Genomic DNA, 16008 nt, shown 5'->3' with positions numbered 1-16008 from the left:
AAGGACTCCAGGGTCTTCGTCTCGTATGCCTCGGCCTCTATGGGGCAGAGAATCTCCTCACAGAGACTATCCAAGTGGTTGACAGAGACAATTAAGCTGTGCTACTTGCTACGTAAGCGACCTCTGCCAGGGCCTATCAGAGCTCACTCCACTAGGGCAATGGCTACCTCAGCTGCGTTCATGAAAGGGGTGCCTTTGCCAGACATTTGCAAAGCAGCTACTTGGTCCTCCCCGCATACGTTCATCAAACACTATGCGCTGGACCTTCAGTGGAGACAGAGTTCGTCGGTGGGCAGTGCAGTTCTGCAGTCGCTCGCCTATTGACGGACCACGCAACCCTCCTCCAGGTATGTGGTGAGCTTGCTATTCTCCCATTGGTGTGATGCACAGAGACCACGAAGAAGATAAACAGGTTTCCTACCTGTAACTGATGATCTTCGAGTGGTCATCTGTGCAGTCACACTACCCGCCCACCTTCCCCACTGCTGCGGGTCCGTCTCCAGGGCTCCTGCAGCGGTCAGAAGGAACTGGCGGGATGTCCGCTCCTGCCCCGTTGGGCAGGGGAGGGGTGCCTGCGCATGCGCACTGGGGCGGGGGCGCGGAAATCCGCGGCTTTGAAGTTACCGATCGTGATCGACGCCGGCGCCTCTCCCATTGGTGTGACTGCACAGATGACCACTCGAAGATCATCAGTTACAGGTAGGAAACCTGTTTTTATCCAGTCATCTCATCTGAAATGGCAGCGCTTCCAGATGTTCGTCTAGAACCCTACCTCATCACCTATTTCAACTGGGCCAGGAGGCGATTTGCCTTAGTTTAATGTTAAAAAATGAGATCTGGAATCATGTGACTATTGTAGGCATGCAATATAATATTCAAACACATTGTCCAGTTAATAAGTTCAGCAGATGGGATGGGAAATGCGCCCCCCCCCCCTGGTGCATCCAGTGCATGATTCTGCCTCTGTTGTGCTCAGGGAGAGGTTAGCTGGCCCTGCATCAGCAACAGAGTTCAAAATGCCAGCAGCACCAGCGAAACGACATAGCCCCTTTAAGGAGCCATGCTTGTTATCATCATATGGCTGGGGCAATTCCCCAGCTATTGATAAAGCCACAGCCTCATCTGAAGTTTTATGAATTCTAGGAGTTCCTGGGTAGATGGGGCTCTAGCAGTTCCTTCAAAGGTAGAGTCAGCACAGGGCCAAGGGGGACATTTCCATGCTCTCTCTACTAGGCTGTGGAGAGGCCCAGCTTCTCCTTTACTCTCTCTCTGTCTCTCATACACACTCACTAGTATTGAGGCCACAAAGACTTCCTACAGAGGGCACCTAGATCCAGGAGTTTAATCCAGCAGCGCCTGCCTCTGACACGGAGCAGACAAGAATAAGATAGTTTTTTCTTGAAATGGAGCTTTATTGTGCCCGTTTTATAAAATATGAATTATGTTGTGGCTTGTTTTGCTATAAGCAACAGCAGACGTCTTGAAGAGGATGAACAATATACAAACTACAGTTCTTGAGTTTGCTGTGAAATGACATAATCCTAACCCTAACCCTTATAGCACCCTATAATATTTTCCAAATATTGAATTATACATCAAGAGGGGGAGCTGCCCCACAGGTATTGGCACGCCTGTCTGTGACACTGCTGATTTCACAGCATGACTTCGGAAGACATTTTGGACGTCTACTCCTTTGTGAGTCTATGACTGCCGCTTGCTTTCCTTTCTGCTCTTTTTGGTAACCGTGCTGGGCTCTATTCTCTTTTTGTGCAAATGTTGCTGTTCTTTCCCAAAGCAGCCCAGAATTTGCAGAAACATTGGCTGTGAACCTGTTGATTTTCAAAGAAGTTTATTTCACATGAATTGGATAATTCGTAAGTGAATGTTCAGAAGTCAGGTGCTCACAGACCGTTCTTTAGATTGAGTGTATTTTAAGGCTTATTTCAAACCTCCAGGATATGGAAGGTGGTGATGGGGAGTCTTCTGCACATGTGGAGCTACTATTCACCAGTGTTCTGAATCCGTGGCAATGCCAGGGAAGCTACATGGGCTGGCTGATATTCCATGTTCTCTTTGACCTGGGAGAAATAACCACAGAAAACCACCGTGGCATTTCGACACCCTGCTGGTTATTTGTTTATTTGTGGCAGCAGTTTCAACTGCTTCTTTAAAAGTCTCTTTTTGCTTCATTCCAGCGGCTTCTTCCTCCCATTTCTCCTGCTGTATTAGAATGCAGGAAAATCCTAATAAAATTTTCCTAAGTAAGCCCCACCAAATAGACTTGAGTAGGACTGAGCACACATGAAGCTTCCTCAAGCTGAATCAGAACAATCATCCGTGTAGGGCAGTTGTGTCTGCTCGGGTTGGGAGAGGGTCTGTTCAGAGTTCCATGGTCTTGGACGGAAGTCTTTCACATCTACTGCCTGGTTCTTTTGACTAGGGAATCAAACTTCTGCGTGCCAAGTAGCTGCTCTATTATTGAACCATGACCTCTGCTTTAGTAGAATGCCTTAAGATTCCTCTCTTAGCCTGTCAGTCTGGATGACCTCTTCAGCCCTGCTAGCTCTTTGGAGTGTTGATGGGAAGCCTTTCCCTCTCTCCAGCATCTGACACAACCAGAGCACAACTCTGGCTTTTCCTAGCCCTCCTTTCTGTTGTAGAAGAGAGAGTTCTTTGGAGCTTGTTCTTCCTGAACAGTAAGAGGTGATGGTTTCCGACATTGTTTTGTAGTTGGCTGCTGTTCAGAAGCAACATGCAAAACACGGTGCTCTCCTTAGCAGTGCAGCACTTTGGCCAGTACTGAGACAGATACTGAAACTTCTATTAGGCATTTGTTGATAGACATCCAGATAATAGGGAGGCAATACAATTATATTATAAAAGAAAATGGCATTTAAAACTATAAACATCAAAATTTAGTATAAAATCAAGGATAGACTTTTAAAAAAAAAAGATGCTGTCAGTACTTCATTTCTTCCGTAAGCCAATAAACCCATCCTATTCAGTTTGATTATTGCCCGACAGCGAAAATAAGCAAGGAAATAATAATATTCGTTGAGATGTGCCTACAAGTAGAGTAAAGGCATATTTGTTTAAAGTTCGATGAAATTGCTGAGCGGTTGGGTTAAAACGGATAAAAGGAAGTACTTCTTCACCCAAAGGGTGATTAACATGTGGAATTCACTGCCACAGGAGGTGGTGGCGGCTACAAGCATAGCCAGCTTCAAGAGGGGGTTAGATAAAAATTGGAGCAGAGGTCCATCAGTGGCTATTAGCTACAGTGTGTGTGTGTGTATTTTATATATAAATTTTTGGCCACTGTGTGACACAGAGTGTTGGATTGCATGAGCCATTGGCCTGATCCAACATGGCTTCTCTTATGTGACACAGAGTGTTGGACTGGATGGGCCACTGGCCTGTTCCAGCAGGGCTTCACTTATGTTCTTATGTGACACAGAGTGTTGGACTGGATGGGCCACTGGCCTGATCCAACAGGGCTTCTCTTCTGTTCTTATGTGACACAGAGTGTTGGACTGGATGGGCCACTGGCCTGACCCAACATGGCTTCTCTTATGTTCTTATGTGACACAGAATGTTGGACTGGAGGGGCCACTGGCCTGATCCAACAGGGCTTCTCTTATGTTCTTCTGTGACACAGAGTGTTGGACTGGATGGGCCATTGGCCTGATCCAACATGGCTTCACTTATGTTCTTATGTGACACAGAGTGTTGGACTGGATGGGCCACTGGCCTGATCCAACATGGCTTCTCTTATGTTCTTATGTGGCACAGAGTGTTGGACTGGATGGGCCACTGGCCTGATCCAACATGGCTTCTCTTATGTTCTTATGTGACACAGAGTGTTGGACTGGATGGGCCATTGGCCTGATCCAACATGGCTTCTCTTATGTTCTTCTGTGACACAGAGAGTTGGACTGGATGAGCCATTGGCCTGATCCAACATGGCTTCTCTTATGTTCTTATGTGACACAGAATGTTGGACTGGAGGGGCCACTGGCCTGATCCAACAGGGCTTCTCTTATGTTCTTCTGTGACACAGAATGTTGGACTGGATGGGCCATTGGCCTGATCCAACATGGCTTCATTTATGTTCTTATGTGACACAGAGTGTTGGACTGGATGGGCCATTGGCCTGATCCAACATGGCTTCTCTTATGTTTAAACAGCACAGATCTTACTTTCTGACTTTTCTGAGAATTCTCAGCCTTGGTTGGGGGAGGGGAAAATAAACTGTAAGGGATAAGATGGGATGGGATTGAAAAAGTGATACTAGAGAGGGAGGAACAGGTAAGGCAAAAAATATAAAAGCAAGGTAGAGGAGGGAAGGGTGTATCAGGGAGGTGAGGAAGAAACAGAGACTGCCAACCAGTACTGCTGGATGCTCTTGGTCCTTCCTCAGCCTTTGTTGGAAACCACCAAATGCCTGCTTCAGCCTCTGTTAGTTTCACTTCAGTGCTGCTCATAGGGTTGCCAACCTCCAGGGGAAACGTGGAGATCTCCTGGCATTACAGCTAAACTTCAAATGATAGAGGTCTGTCCTCTTAGAAAAAATGGCCACTTTGGTGGACTCTATGGCACTGTATTCATCTGAGACCTCTCCCCGCCTGAGACTCCACCACAAAACCTCCAGGAAATCCCCATCCTGGAACTGGCAACCCTAGCTGCTCATAATGATGGAAGATCTGGACCTGTTTCTGGTGATGTAAGCCCTGCGCCATGCTCTTGGGCCTCAGAAAACCGTGCATGTTGCAAGCGAAAACTTAATACATTGCAGGATACACACAGCATTCATTTAATGCAGTACAGTTTCAAGTAGGAGTTAGATATGCATACCTTGAGCAAAAATGCAGTACCTGGCTGTCACAGTCATAATAGAAAAAAATGTACTATACATATGCTGTTGGGTTCTGTTCTAAGATGCTGGTGCTACAGTTTTCTCTCCCCTCCTTCCCCAGTAAAAATCACCGCAGAGTGAATATTATGCTCTTCAAAGTAGTACAAGGAAGTTCTGACCAAATAGCATCTTTTGGAACAAGAACAATTTGAAATAAATGTTCTGTCCAGCCAAACCACTGAAGTATTATCTCTGTAATTTTATCTTGCCTTTCCTCTGAAGAGGAAGGTGCTTCTTCATCTGGCTTTAGGTTCATGACCTCCACCACCACCACCCCCCCCCGGTTGATTTCCGCTCTTAAATAGCTGAATGGGGGTAGGTTTCGCTCTAATATACTTTTTCAACTAATGCTGAATAATAAGCAGTGAATTTGGGAACCAACATTCAAAATTAATATGCAGTTTTGAACTACAAACTTGCAGGTGACTTTATAAATGTTTACGTGTCTGGTTTTAAAATGAAAAAAAAAATACAGATAATGGGATAAGTCCAGCACGTTTCCACAGCTGCAATCGCTTACACTCCTGAAGCAGCCAGAAACGTCCCCAGAAATCCTATTCCTGGGAGAGAGGGGATTAAGAAGTTGGAGATCACCTTTCTTAAGAGGAAACTTTATGGAGATTCTGAGAGTTTTTAGTTTGGAGAAACATAATAGAGGTTTGTCGTATTATGCAATAGTTAAACAAACTGGATAGAGAACTTTTTCTCCTTTCCCCATATAGAACTGGGGTGGGGGGGTAACCCGAAATTGATGGGCAATAGATTCAGGGCAGACAAAATAAATATTTGTTTACTAAACAAGTAATTAAATTGTGGAATTCATGGTTAGTGGACGTAGCAATGGCCATGGGCATTGATGAGTGGGAAAAGGGATGAGACGTACATGGAGAAGAGGTCTATCAATGGCTGTTAGCCATGGCGAGTTAAGGGGACCTTCATGTACAGAAGCAGCAAGCCAGTGTAAGGAGGTAGTTTCAGGGGAAGACCCGTTTGCTGGCCCTCCAGGGCAACCGGTTGGCTGCCATGTGAGACAGAATGCTAGATTAAGTGGACTGCTGGTCTGATCCAGCAGGGCTCTTATTAGATTCTGCTGCAAGAGGAGGACTGGATGGGCCATTGGAAGTCCTTGTGGAAGTGGAAGCCATTGGAAGTCCTTGTGGAAGTCAAGTGGAAGTCCTTGACCATGCAGAATCATTGTATCTGTTCTTACAAACCTATTGAGCTGATCCATATAAATAAGATAACTGGTACAGACCTGTGGTGTTGTTGTTTTTTTCCATATTCCACTGTAACTATTGAATCTATATTTTTAAATGATCAGTGTGACTTAACCAAAGGCATTTGTCTGCTAGCAGAAAACCCTTGAATTTCCGTATTTATCCAAAGTAGGAGTTTTTAATTTTTTCCATTTTATTTATTTATTTATTTTGTGACAGAGGGAGACAAGCAATGACAAAACCGCAAAAACAAACTCCACTAAGGCCACAGAAATCTCTTCTTCCCAAAAGAAGCAGTCAGGTAATGTGGTTAGAATAAGCTTGATGTAACATTTCTTAAGTTGAAATGATTATCCATTCCATTTGTTCAAGAGGGCCAGCTATTTTTTTTTTAATGAAATAATTGTGGCATAATTTTCCCATTTGAGTTGCTTTTTCCCTCTGTTCCTGTTATTGGGCAACATCTCTTTCTAATATTTCTGAAAGCTGCCATTCCTGTGCTCAATCGCTGCTTGTCGGCAATGTTTGAAACCCTGCATGAGCGTAGCAGAAAGCAGTTGTAGTTGCTGGAATGTTAAACTTCATTGGTCGAGGCTGCGGGTCCCCAACCTTTTTGAGCCTGCAGCCACCTTTGGAATTCTGACGTTGGGCGATTTTCCCACACAGCTTACCGAGGAGCGAAGTCCCTCCTCACCGCGCAGCGTCTGCTCGGATTTCCCACCAACTGCTCCGCGGAATCAGGAAGTGCTGGACCTTTTGCGTCTCAAATGGAAATCGCTAAAACCCTAGTTTACGTTAGCGACGCAAAAGGTCCGGCACTTCCTGATTCCGCGGAGCAGCTGGTGGGAAATCCGAACAGACGCTGCGCGGTGAGGAGCGACTTCGCTCCTCGGTCAGCTGTGTGGGAAATCGCCCTCAGTGTTGTGGGCACAGCTGCAAAATGGCTGCCATGGCTTCAGTCATATAGTTGAAGATCCTTGTGTTGCGCTGGCAGCTTCTGCCAAAGCAATTTAAAAAAAAAATTTGCACAGCCAATAAAATCTTCAGTGGCCAATCTGGGCAAAAATCTTCTCCTGGCACCGCCCACTTTCTAAAATGGGCTGCTGCCAGGAAAGGTATAGGCAGGCACCCTGGTGCCTTTGGGCACTGCGTTGGAGACCTCTGATCTAGAAGAAAACCAGAAAAGTAGCTGAACAGTAGTTGTCCTTAAAGAGCAACAAATTATAGCCAGTTCCTATGCTTGCTGGCTTAGAAGGAGGTCTCACTGACCTTAGATTTACTCCCAAGGAAGTTATATATAGGATTGCAACAGTATTTGCAGCATGAAACTTTAATAAATGAGAGTTAAATTAATCAAATTCTTCTGAGGAAATAAGCTCTGGTTTAGGAAAGCTTTTTACAGTAAGATGCCACAAAACTATTATGGTTTTTCATGCAGTTTGTTCATTTCGACAAAGAGGGGAGAGGAAGTAGGCAGTAAGTTTTTGAAGTTGGACTGAATGAGTTTCTGTCAGCGGGGACAGGCCTTATATGGGACATCTTGTCTTAAGAACAAGTCTCAATTTGTATTTCAAATGCCACCCTCCAATTATTATAGCTTCAAAAATATTGGGAAATCCATTGCCTATCAAAATGTGCGGGGGTGGGGGAACCCACATAGGCCATTTCAGGCTCCATGGTGGAAGAGTGGGATGTGAAGGTAATAAATGACACTCTGCAGATTTGTTTACTTGCCTTATTTCTTCCTATTAAAAATGACGGTTTCTGATGTTTGCCTTACAACAATATTGCAGATGTCTAAAAGGCTGCATAAATGACTCCCTGTGCGTTTGAGGGAACGTTTTCTACTGGCTTCAAGGAGCTACATTAATGTTCCAGGTTCATTTGATAAACAGAAATTATTTTACCACAATGACAGGTCTGTCAGATGCATGTAAACCACTGAAGAAGCGGAATCGGGCTTCAGCCACAGAATCTTCACAACTGGCTTATAGCAAAAGCTCATCTCCATCAGCTTCCTTTACTGAGAATGAGGTAAAGACACCGATGAATCATGGCATTCAGATAAGATACTGTAATTTTAAAAAAGAAACACATTTGGGAATCACTTCAAAAAACAGGGCAAAATTTAAACTGAGCTCCTTTGGAATTTTGATGGAGGGGAGTAAACACCAGCTCAAAATCCCTGCCTTTGGAGGGAGGTGGGGTGTAAATCACAAAATGGCTGCCATGGAGGGTGGTGTGAAAACCCTTGCAAACTCTGTTTGGGAGGTTCCAAGACCTTTAATGGATGCAGCTGCTTCCAAATGCCTGCTTCCTTTAGATACAAAGATGATGCCTCTGCCTTCTTTTGAACCACATCCTGCTCCAAAGAAGCAGAAGAAAGCTGAGACAGCCTCTCTGATCCAACATGGCTTCTCTTATGTTCTTATGTGACTCAGAGTGTTGGACTGGAGGGGCCACTGGCCTGATCCAACATGGCTTCTCTTATGTGACACAGAGTGTTGGACTGGATGGACCACTGGCCTGATCCAACATGCCTTCACTTGTGTTCTTATGTGACACAGAGTGTTGGACTGGATGGGCCATTGGCCTGATCCAACAGGGCTTCTCTTATGTTCTTATGTGACTCAGAGTGTTGGACTGGATGGGCCATTGGCCTGATCCAACAGGGCTTCTCTTATGTTCTTATGTGACACAGAGTGTTGGACTGGATGGGCCATTGGCCTGATCCAGCATGGCTTCTCTTATGTTCTTATGTGACGCAGAGTGTTGGACTGGATGGGCCGTTGGCCTGATCCAGCGTGGCTTCTCTTATGTTCTTAACGCATAGCTTTAAAAGAGGCTCTTATGAGACTGTCAAGCTTGCCTGGAAGTGGCATCCAATTCACTGTTGTTAATCATTAGAAATAGAAGAATTTCCATGAGGAAACAAAAGTGTGAAGAAATTTTTTCCCCCTCTGTCTGCTGATGGCCAAACTTCACATTATACACAGATACATTTAATGGTTCGCCAGTGTGGCCCCCTTTGAGGTACAGAATGAGGAGGCACTTGGTCTTGGGGAAGGCACAGAGTTCTGTCCTGCTTGGAAGTCTTCATTTTTCCTGAATCCCAAGACATCATCCCGTGGCAAATCAAATGCACAACAAAAACCCTTTTGAACCCAAGTAGAAACTACAGTTTGGAGGGGTGAGAGCATCCTCTAGGCCCTGGGGTTTCCTAGCCGTATCACCGGCTCCTGTCCTTGCATCGTTTTGTTTCCTAAGGACATCACCATGTGATCTGCACCATTATCCTAGGACAAGGAAGGAGTACACAAAAGGGGGGGGGGGAGCATTTAATGGTAGCAGTTGGTGGGGGAGGGCATTTAGTGCTGTCCTGCTTCAGCCAGCTGCCCCTCCAGAATTCCTCTGGGTTTATTTAACAGGAATACTTTTAACCCTGAAAGGGTGCTGAGTAGTAGGATTTTGTCTGTAGCAAGTTCTTCTTGGTGCAAGGGGTCAGGCAGGCATGGCAAGATCCCAGTAATGCCTACCAGGATTCTTCTTGATACAAGACATGAAGCTGCCTTACACTAAACCGCACCCCTTATTTTTATAAGGTGTTTTTAAGGTTCTAGATGACTAAAATGTTCTGGTCAATGACTGTAATAATAAACGGAACTGAACTACTCACCCCTGATTGAACCTTTGCATGCCATCCTTGCAACTGCATAATACGACTTTCCTGTTGGGTTATTGCACATGCTAGTGTGTTGCATGGGGCCATGCGGTTTAAAAAAAAAAAAAAAGAATTATGTGCCCAAATCTGTGAAATATAAGCCAAACATTTCAATGCACAAAATAAAACTTATAGTATAGAACAACCGGAAATAAAATAAAACCCAAATCCTTCCCCTGTTCCCTCTTAAAAGACGCCTGCTGTTCAAGCCCCTCGTGCCTTGCAGGGTCTGCTAGAAGATCTCCAAGGAGGAGGTCCCTCTCGTGTCTCCAGGGAGCCACAGAGCCAGGGGCGTCAAACTCATTCGTTATGAGGGCCAGATCTGACATAAATGAGACCTTGCTGGGCTGGGCCATGCGTGTACCTACCATGCTAGGTAGCAGAGTTATAAACTTTATAAAGGACATAGACAAAAAGATTTTTTTAAAAAACTGAAAATAAAACATACTTAAAACATTAGCACTTTTGAGTCTTAATGGTGCTTTCTTTTTATCTCTCCCATGCAATCTCGGCTCTCTCAATTGCACAGCAGAGCTACTGAGCCAACCCTCTCTTCCTTCTTTTGGCTGAGGCTTCTCCCCCTTCTTCCCCAAGGGAGGAGCCTCAGCCAATGGAGAAAATGTAGCTCTTGTGTGATTGAGCAAGCTTGGGAAAGCAAGCTGTGGTGCAGAAGGAAACGAGAGAAGGAAAAGGAAGCAGATGACAGCCAAGTTACACAGGGGCCTGATAGGAGCCCTCCAGGGGCCTGATTCAGCCCCAAGGCCACATGTTTGACACCCCTGGCCACAGCCATGATGGAAAAGGCCTGGCCTTTGGTCTTGACTAGATGGCCCACCCTAAGTGGTGGGATAGCCAAAAGAATGCTGCCTGATGACCGTAGCACAGGGCCATATGGAAGAAAATAATCTTTCCGTTTCGTGAATTGGATATTTAATTAAAATTTTCTTACCAGATATTTGGAAATGCACATTTTTAAAGGAAGCTTTCTGTAGGTTTGAGTCCAGTAGCGCCTTAGAAACCAACAAGATTTGGGGGGCATAAGCTTAAGGGAGTTTTGACTCTTGAAAGCATATATCCCCCAAATCTTGTTGGTCTATAAGGTGCTCCTAGACTTGAATCTGGCTGTTCTACTGCAAACCAACACAGCTACTTCCTGAAACTTTGCTGTAGTTGTCAGAGCCTGGTCAGCAGGTGGTTGGGCTGGTGCTTTAATATTTGTAGTGACCTTTTGTCACCCATCAAATTCTGTGACCCATAATGCATCAGCAGTAAGGTTAGCAGATGGTGCTGTCACTTCCAGCCAGGGGTCATTTCGTAGAAACGGAGATGCTGGAGCTCATTAGCACAACTCATTTGCATGTGCTGCACACCCCTTGACATCACTGCACTAAATTGCATCAGCTCAGCGTCTACTTTGAAATGCTTCTTGAATTTTAATCGTCATAATAAAACCTTTTTCTCATCATACTTTTAAAATTATTTTCTCCTGTGTGGCCACAGTGGCATGAAGATTTGCATCTGTCTTCTTTATATGTTTTGGCTATTTTCCCTTTTTTTTGTGCAGGGGAAAAGCATTAGAAAGTTTATCAAATCTTAGAGTTCAGCGAAATTCTCACAGCGGGTTTGAAGAACAGAGCCCAGAAGCAGGGAGGGGAGGGGGAGAAAGAATGAGCACAATATACACACACACACACACACACACACATATATATTGGCCACTGTGTGACAGAGTGTTGGGCTAGATGGGCCATTGGCCTGATCCAACAGGGCTTCTCTTATGTTCTTATGTGACACAGAGTGTTGGACTGGATGGGCCACTGGCCTGATCCAAGATGGCTTCTCTTATGTGACAGAGTGTTGGACTGGATGGGCCATTGGCCTGATCCAAGATGGCTTCTCTTATGTTCTTATGTGACACAGAGTGTTGGACTGGATGGGCCACTGGCCTGATCCAACATGGCTTCTCTTATGTGACAGAGTGTTGGACTGGATGGGCCATTGGCCTGATCCAAGATGGCTTCTCTTATGTTCTTATGTGACAAGGAGTGTTGGACTGGATGGGCCATTGGCCTGATCCAAGATGGCTTCTCTTATGTTCTTATGTGACACAGAGTGTTGGACTGGATGGGCCATTGGCCTGATCCAACATGGCTTCTCTTATGTTCTTCTGTGACACAGAATGTTGGACTGGATGGGCCACTGGCCTGATCCAACATGGCTTCTCTTATGTTCTTAAAATTTAGAGGTTCTGGAGCTCCGTTCCTGTGAGCTCCTGCCTAAAATGAGGCCTGCTTCCAGGGAAGACTCAAAAGTGAAATCAAGTTGAGTGATGCTGTCAGAATTCCTACAATCTGACCGCAGAAATTGGGGGAGTTCCTCTTGAAATGCTCAACATGGTGATGTCTCTTCTGCAAAATCATGTGTGAGTGACATCACTGTGTAGCATGATGTGACCCCCGTTTTCACATGCTGCTCCACTGAGTACAGGCTGGGGAGGGCAGGGATGGGCGTTTGCTAAGGACAGGTAATTGGTCAGTCTCTGTGTCAGGGACTTTGATGTGCTCAGATTTCAGATGGTCAAGGGGATGAGCGGCCAGAATCTCCCTACGAAAGTGCAGATGAGGTGCAAGCAGAACTGTCTCTGTTATCGAAAAAGGCTGACCGAGGATCTGCTGCAAGGAAGGAATACGTCTGCCAGGTAAGAGTAGGTTCCTGGTTCTAAGTTTGGAGACAGCAAAAGAAAATGTAAGAATGGACCAGCTTGTCTGAGGAATCTTTTAAAAATTCTCAGCTAAATGCTATTACTAGAGCATCAGGTGACACACCTTAGAATTAATTTTTGGCTCATTTCCTTTAAGCAGTTTTGTTCAGACGCTGTATCTTCCTGACATGTTAAGCGCACAGAATATCTGTTCATCTTTGGCCTTCTGTGCAGGCCAGCCACTGGAGAATTTTTCCAGCTTTTACATCTCTCTTTAGAAGCTAAGGGGGAGCACCGCCCCTTTTTCCCGCTCACCTAATCACATGCTGGGGGGCGGGGCTCTCTCTCAGTTCATTTCTTGCCATTGCTGTGCAAGGACGTGTTCCAGTGATCTCCAGTATTTTTCTCAATGGTTTCTACAAACTTCATTGCCCTTCCTGCCCTTTTGCAGAAGGTGCTATTTAAAAAATGATCGTAGTGTGGAACAAAAAGAGTGTGTTACTTAAAGGCTAGTCTTCGGGGGAAAGCCTTAACTTGCTCTGTCAGCCCGGCAGTAGAATCTTCTGCCTCATCAGAATGGCTGCAAAAAATTCCAGGTAAGTTGGATCAGCCATCAGGTCTCCCTTCAGTATTGCTGGGTCCAGGCTTGCTTCCAACTAGACGCCAATCTGAATCTCCTGGTGTGCCTCAGTTCCTCCCCACAAGAAGGCTAGCGGGACTTGAAGGGGATACAGTTCTGTAGAACAAGGCAGGTTTATCTTTCTGGTTGCTCCCTTTCTCACAATAGAAGAACTCGTGGGCATTCGATGAAATTGCTGAGCAGACAGGTTAAAACGGATAAGAGGAAGTACTTCTTCACCCAAAGGGTGATTAACATGTGGAATTCACTGCCACAGGAGGTGTTGGCGGCCACAAGCATAGCCACCTTCAAGAGGGGTTTAGATAAAAATATGGAGCAGAGGTCCATCATGGCTATTAGCCACAGTGTGTGTGTATGTATAAAAATTTTTGCCACTATGTGACACAGAGTGTTGGACTGGATGGGCCGTTGGCCTGATCCAACATGGCTTCTCTTCTGTTCTTATGTTCTCTATCATTGAATCATGCATCATGATGACTTTTCCATGGAGTGATGCACCTTTCATCAAGTAGTGCTGAATACCTTGTTTCAATGAAGCACACCTGCTCCCACCTTTAGCTAGGTTGCTTACCCGTAAGTGGTGTTCTTTTGAACAGTCTCACAACCCATTCACGTTACCCATAAATGCTGCTTTCTCCCCTGGATATGCCTTGGGAAGAATGGGTGGGGAGCCAGTACTACAAAGTCTTAGCTTACCTGTAGAAGTTTCTGTGGTTGGGCTCTGCACATACTCCAGTTCATGTTAGTGTGTGACCGTACAGATGATCCCTCAAAGAACACTGGTTGCTGGTAAGCAGCCTGTCCTTCCGTATGGTCATGCTCTCACAGCTGTATGTTTTTTTATAGGGTTAGCATGCAGCAATTTCCTGCCATTCATAGGTGTGAGGTTCTGCCAAGTAACGCTTATATAGACATCGTCTGTGAAGGAAAGTCTTATTGATGTGTTACAAGTGCGTACTTCTTCCTTAGGAGGATTTGCCTGAAGTGAGAGCAATAAGCATGGATAGCGTTAAGTAATTCTGAAACGTGCAGGCTTCCTACCCACCCCCCCCCAGCCCTTCCTTTGAAGGTCTAACTAATTACAACACAGTTTACAGATTACAGCCTGAGAAATGAAAGTCATTCTCAGCCAGAAGTTACAAAGAAGGCCCCCTGCATTTCCAGGCAGTCAGTAATGTCTCTACAGGCAAACCCTTGCACAAATTCTTCCTGTACTAAGAATTGTTGGATGGCAACCATTGACCTCCAAGATGCATACTCCCATGTGAGCATTCCATCTGACCACAGGCATTTTCTTTGTTTCACAGTAGGGGATCACCACTACCAATACACTGCTCTGCCCTTTGGAATCTCCACTGTCCCAAGTGTATTCAAAAAACGATGGTGGGTAGTGGCTGCCTACCTTCAACTTCGAGGCATAATTTTGTTCCCCTACATCGATGACTGGCTTTTGGTGGCCAACTCACAAACGCGGCTGACCTCAAACATACAGGAGACATTGACTCTGTTAAACCAGGGACAGTGGCTCAGTGGTAGAGCATGTGCTTGGGAAGCAGAAGGTCCCAGGTTCAATCCCTGGCATCTCCAAAAAGGGGTCCAGGCAAATAGGTGTGAGAAACCTCAGCTTGAGACCCTGGAGAGCCGCTGCCAGTCTGAGAAGACAATACTGACTTTGATGGACCAAGGGTCTGATTCATTATAAGGCAGCTTCATATGTTCATATGTTCAGTTGGGACTTTGTATCAACCTCAAAAAGTCAAACCTGCTGCCATCCCAAAGAGTGCAGTTCATAGGAGCAATCCTAGACCCTATGGTGGCCAGAGTGTTCCTCCCACTGGACCAAGCCAAGACAATCAAACTTCTCATCCAGGAGATACAGTTCAGGCATTTGGCATCTGCATTCCCCATCCAGCTTCTGCGCCTAATAGCAGCAATGATAGGAGTGATAGTATTTGCAAAATTCATGATGAGACCTTTACAACTTTGGTTCCTGAAGCACTACAACCACCAAAGCATGGTCCTCTCTCTACCACCCCAAATCCTTCTCTCCCTGGACTGGTGGACTGCAGAAAGCAACCTCATGGAAGGAGCCCTTTCAACATCCCATCCTGACAGAATCCATAACCACGGATGCTTCTCTGTGGTCCTCACCTCGGGCACTTCAGTGGGAGCAGCGTGGGAGGCTTACCACCACACCAACTTGAATTGCTTGCCATTCAGTTTGCCTTACAATCCTTTCTTCCCATCCTATAGGGCAGGGTAGTGACAGTTTTGACAAACGACACCGCAGTCCTCAGCTATATCAGTAGTTGGGGGCATGGTCTCCAGGACTCTGTGTCATTTTACTATTTCCCTGTGGCAATGGTGTATCCAGAACAGTATCACCCTTGTGACCACTCACCTCCTGGAGAAGCTAAAACGCTCAAGAAGACTTTTGAAGTTGAGGGGGAACAGTGTTACATGAGTGGGAACTCGGCAGCCGTTATCAGAACCCTGCCTTCCAAACTGGAGGCTCCCCATTCATAGATGTCTTTGCAAACAGGGTGAAAAAGAAATGTCACCTCTTCTGCTCCTGGAGTGGCAGGGGCCCAATGTCCCTACGGGACGAGCTGCTAATCCCCTGGTCGAATGCTTTCCTTTACATGTTCCTGCCAATACCTCTCATTACATAAGTGCTTCACAAAATCATGAGGGACAAACCTTCTTACATCCTAGGGCCCCAATCCTGCCTCCTCCCAGCCCTTTCCTCTTGCACTAAACCACAGAGGCACTGTCCTCTATCGCAATGTCCCCTGCCTGAAACTAACAGCATGG

The 16008-nt window shown here is 45.7% G+C and overlaps 1 protein-coding gene across 1 annotated transcript in view; it reads left to right on the top strand.

Annotated features, from left to right (window-relative positions):
* The window catches only part of NSD2 (nuclear receptor binding SET domain protein 2), a 118880-nt gene that overhangs the window by 67516 nt on the left and 35356 nt on the right, over window positions 1-16008 (top strand). Inside the window, exons 9-11 of the mRNA XM_060236754.1 lie at window positions 6352-6433; window positions 8051-8166; window positions 12420-12551. Of these exons, the coding sequence (XP_060092737.1) occupies window positions 6352-6433; window positions 8051-8166; window positions 12420-12551 (330 nt within the window). The remainder of the gene's footprint in view (window positions 1-6351; window positions 6434-8050; window positions 8167-12419; window positions 12552-16008) is intronic.

This window comes from Heteronotia binoei, chromosome 4, assembly GCF_032191835.1.
Source record: "Heteronotia binoei isolate CCM8104 ecotype False Entrance Well chromosome 4, APGP_CSIRO_Hbin_v1, whole genome shotgun sequence".
NCBI lineage: Eukaryota > Metazoa > Chordata > Lepidosauria > Squamata > Gekkonidae > Heteronotia > Heteronotia binoei.
Note: the sequence above shows the minus strand (reverse complement) of the source record. Positions and strands in the feature narration are given on the sequence as shown.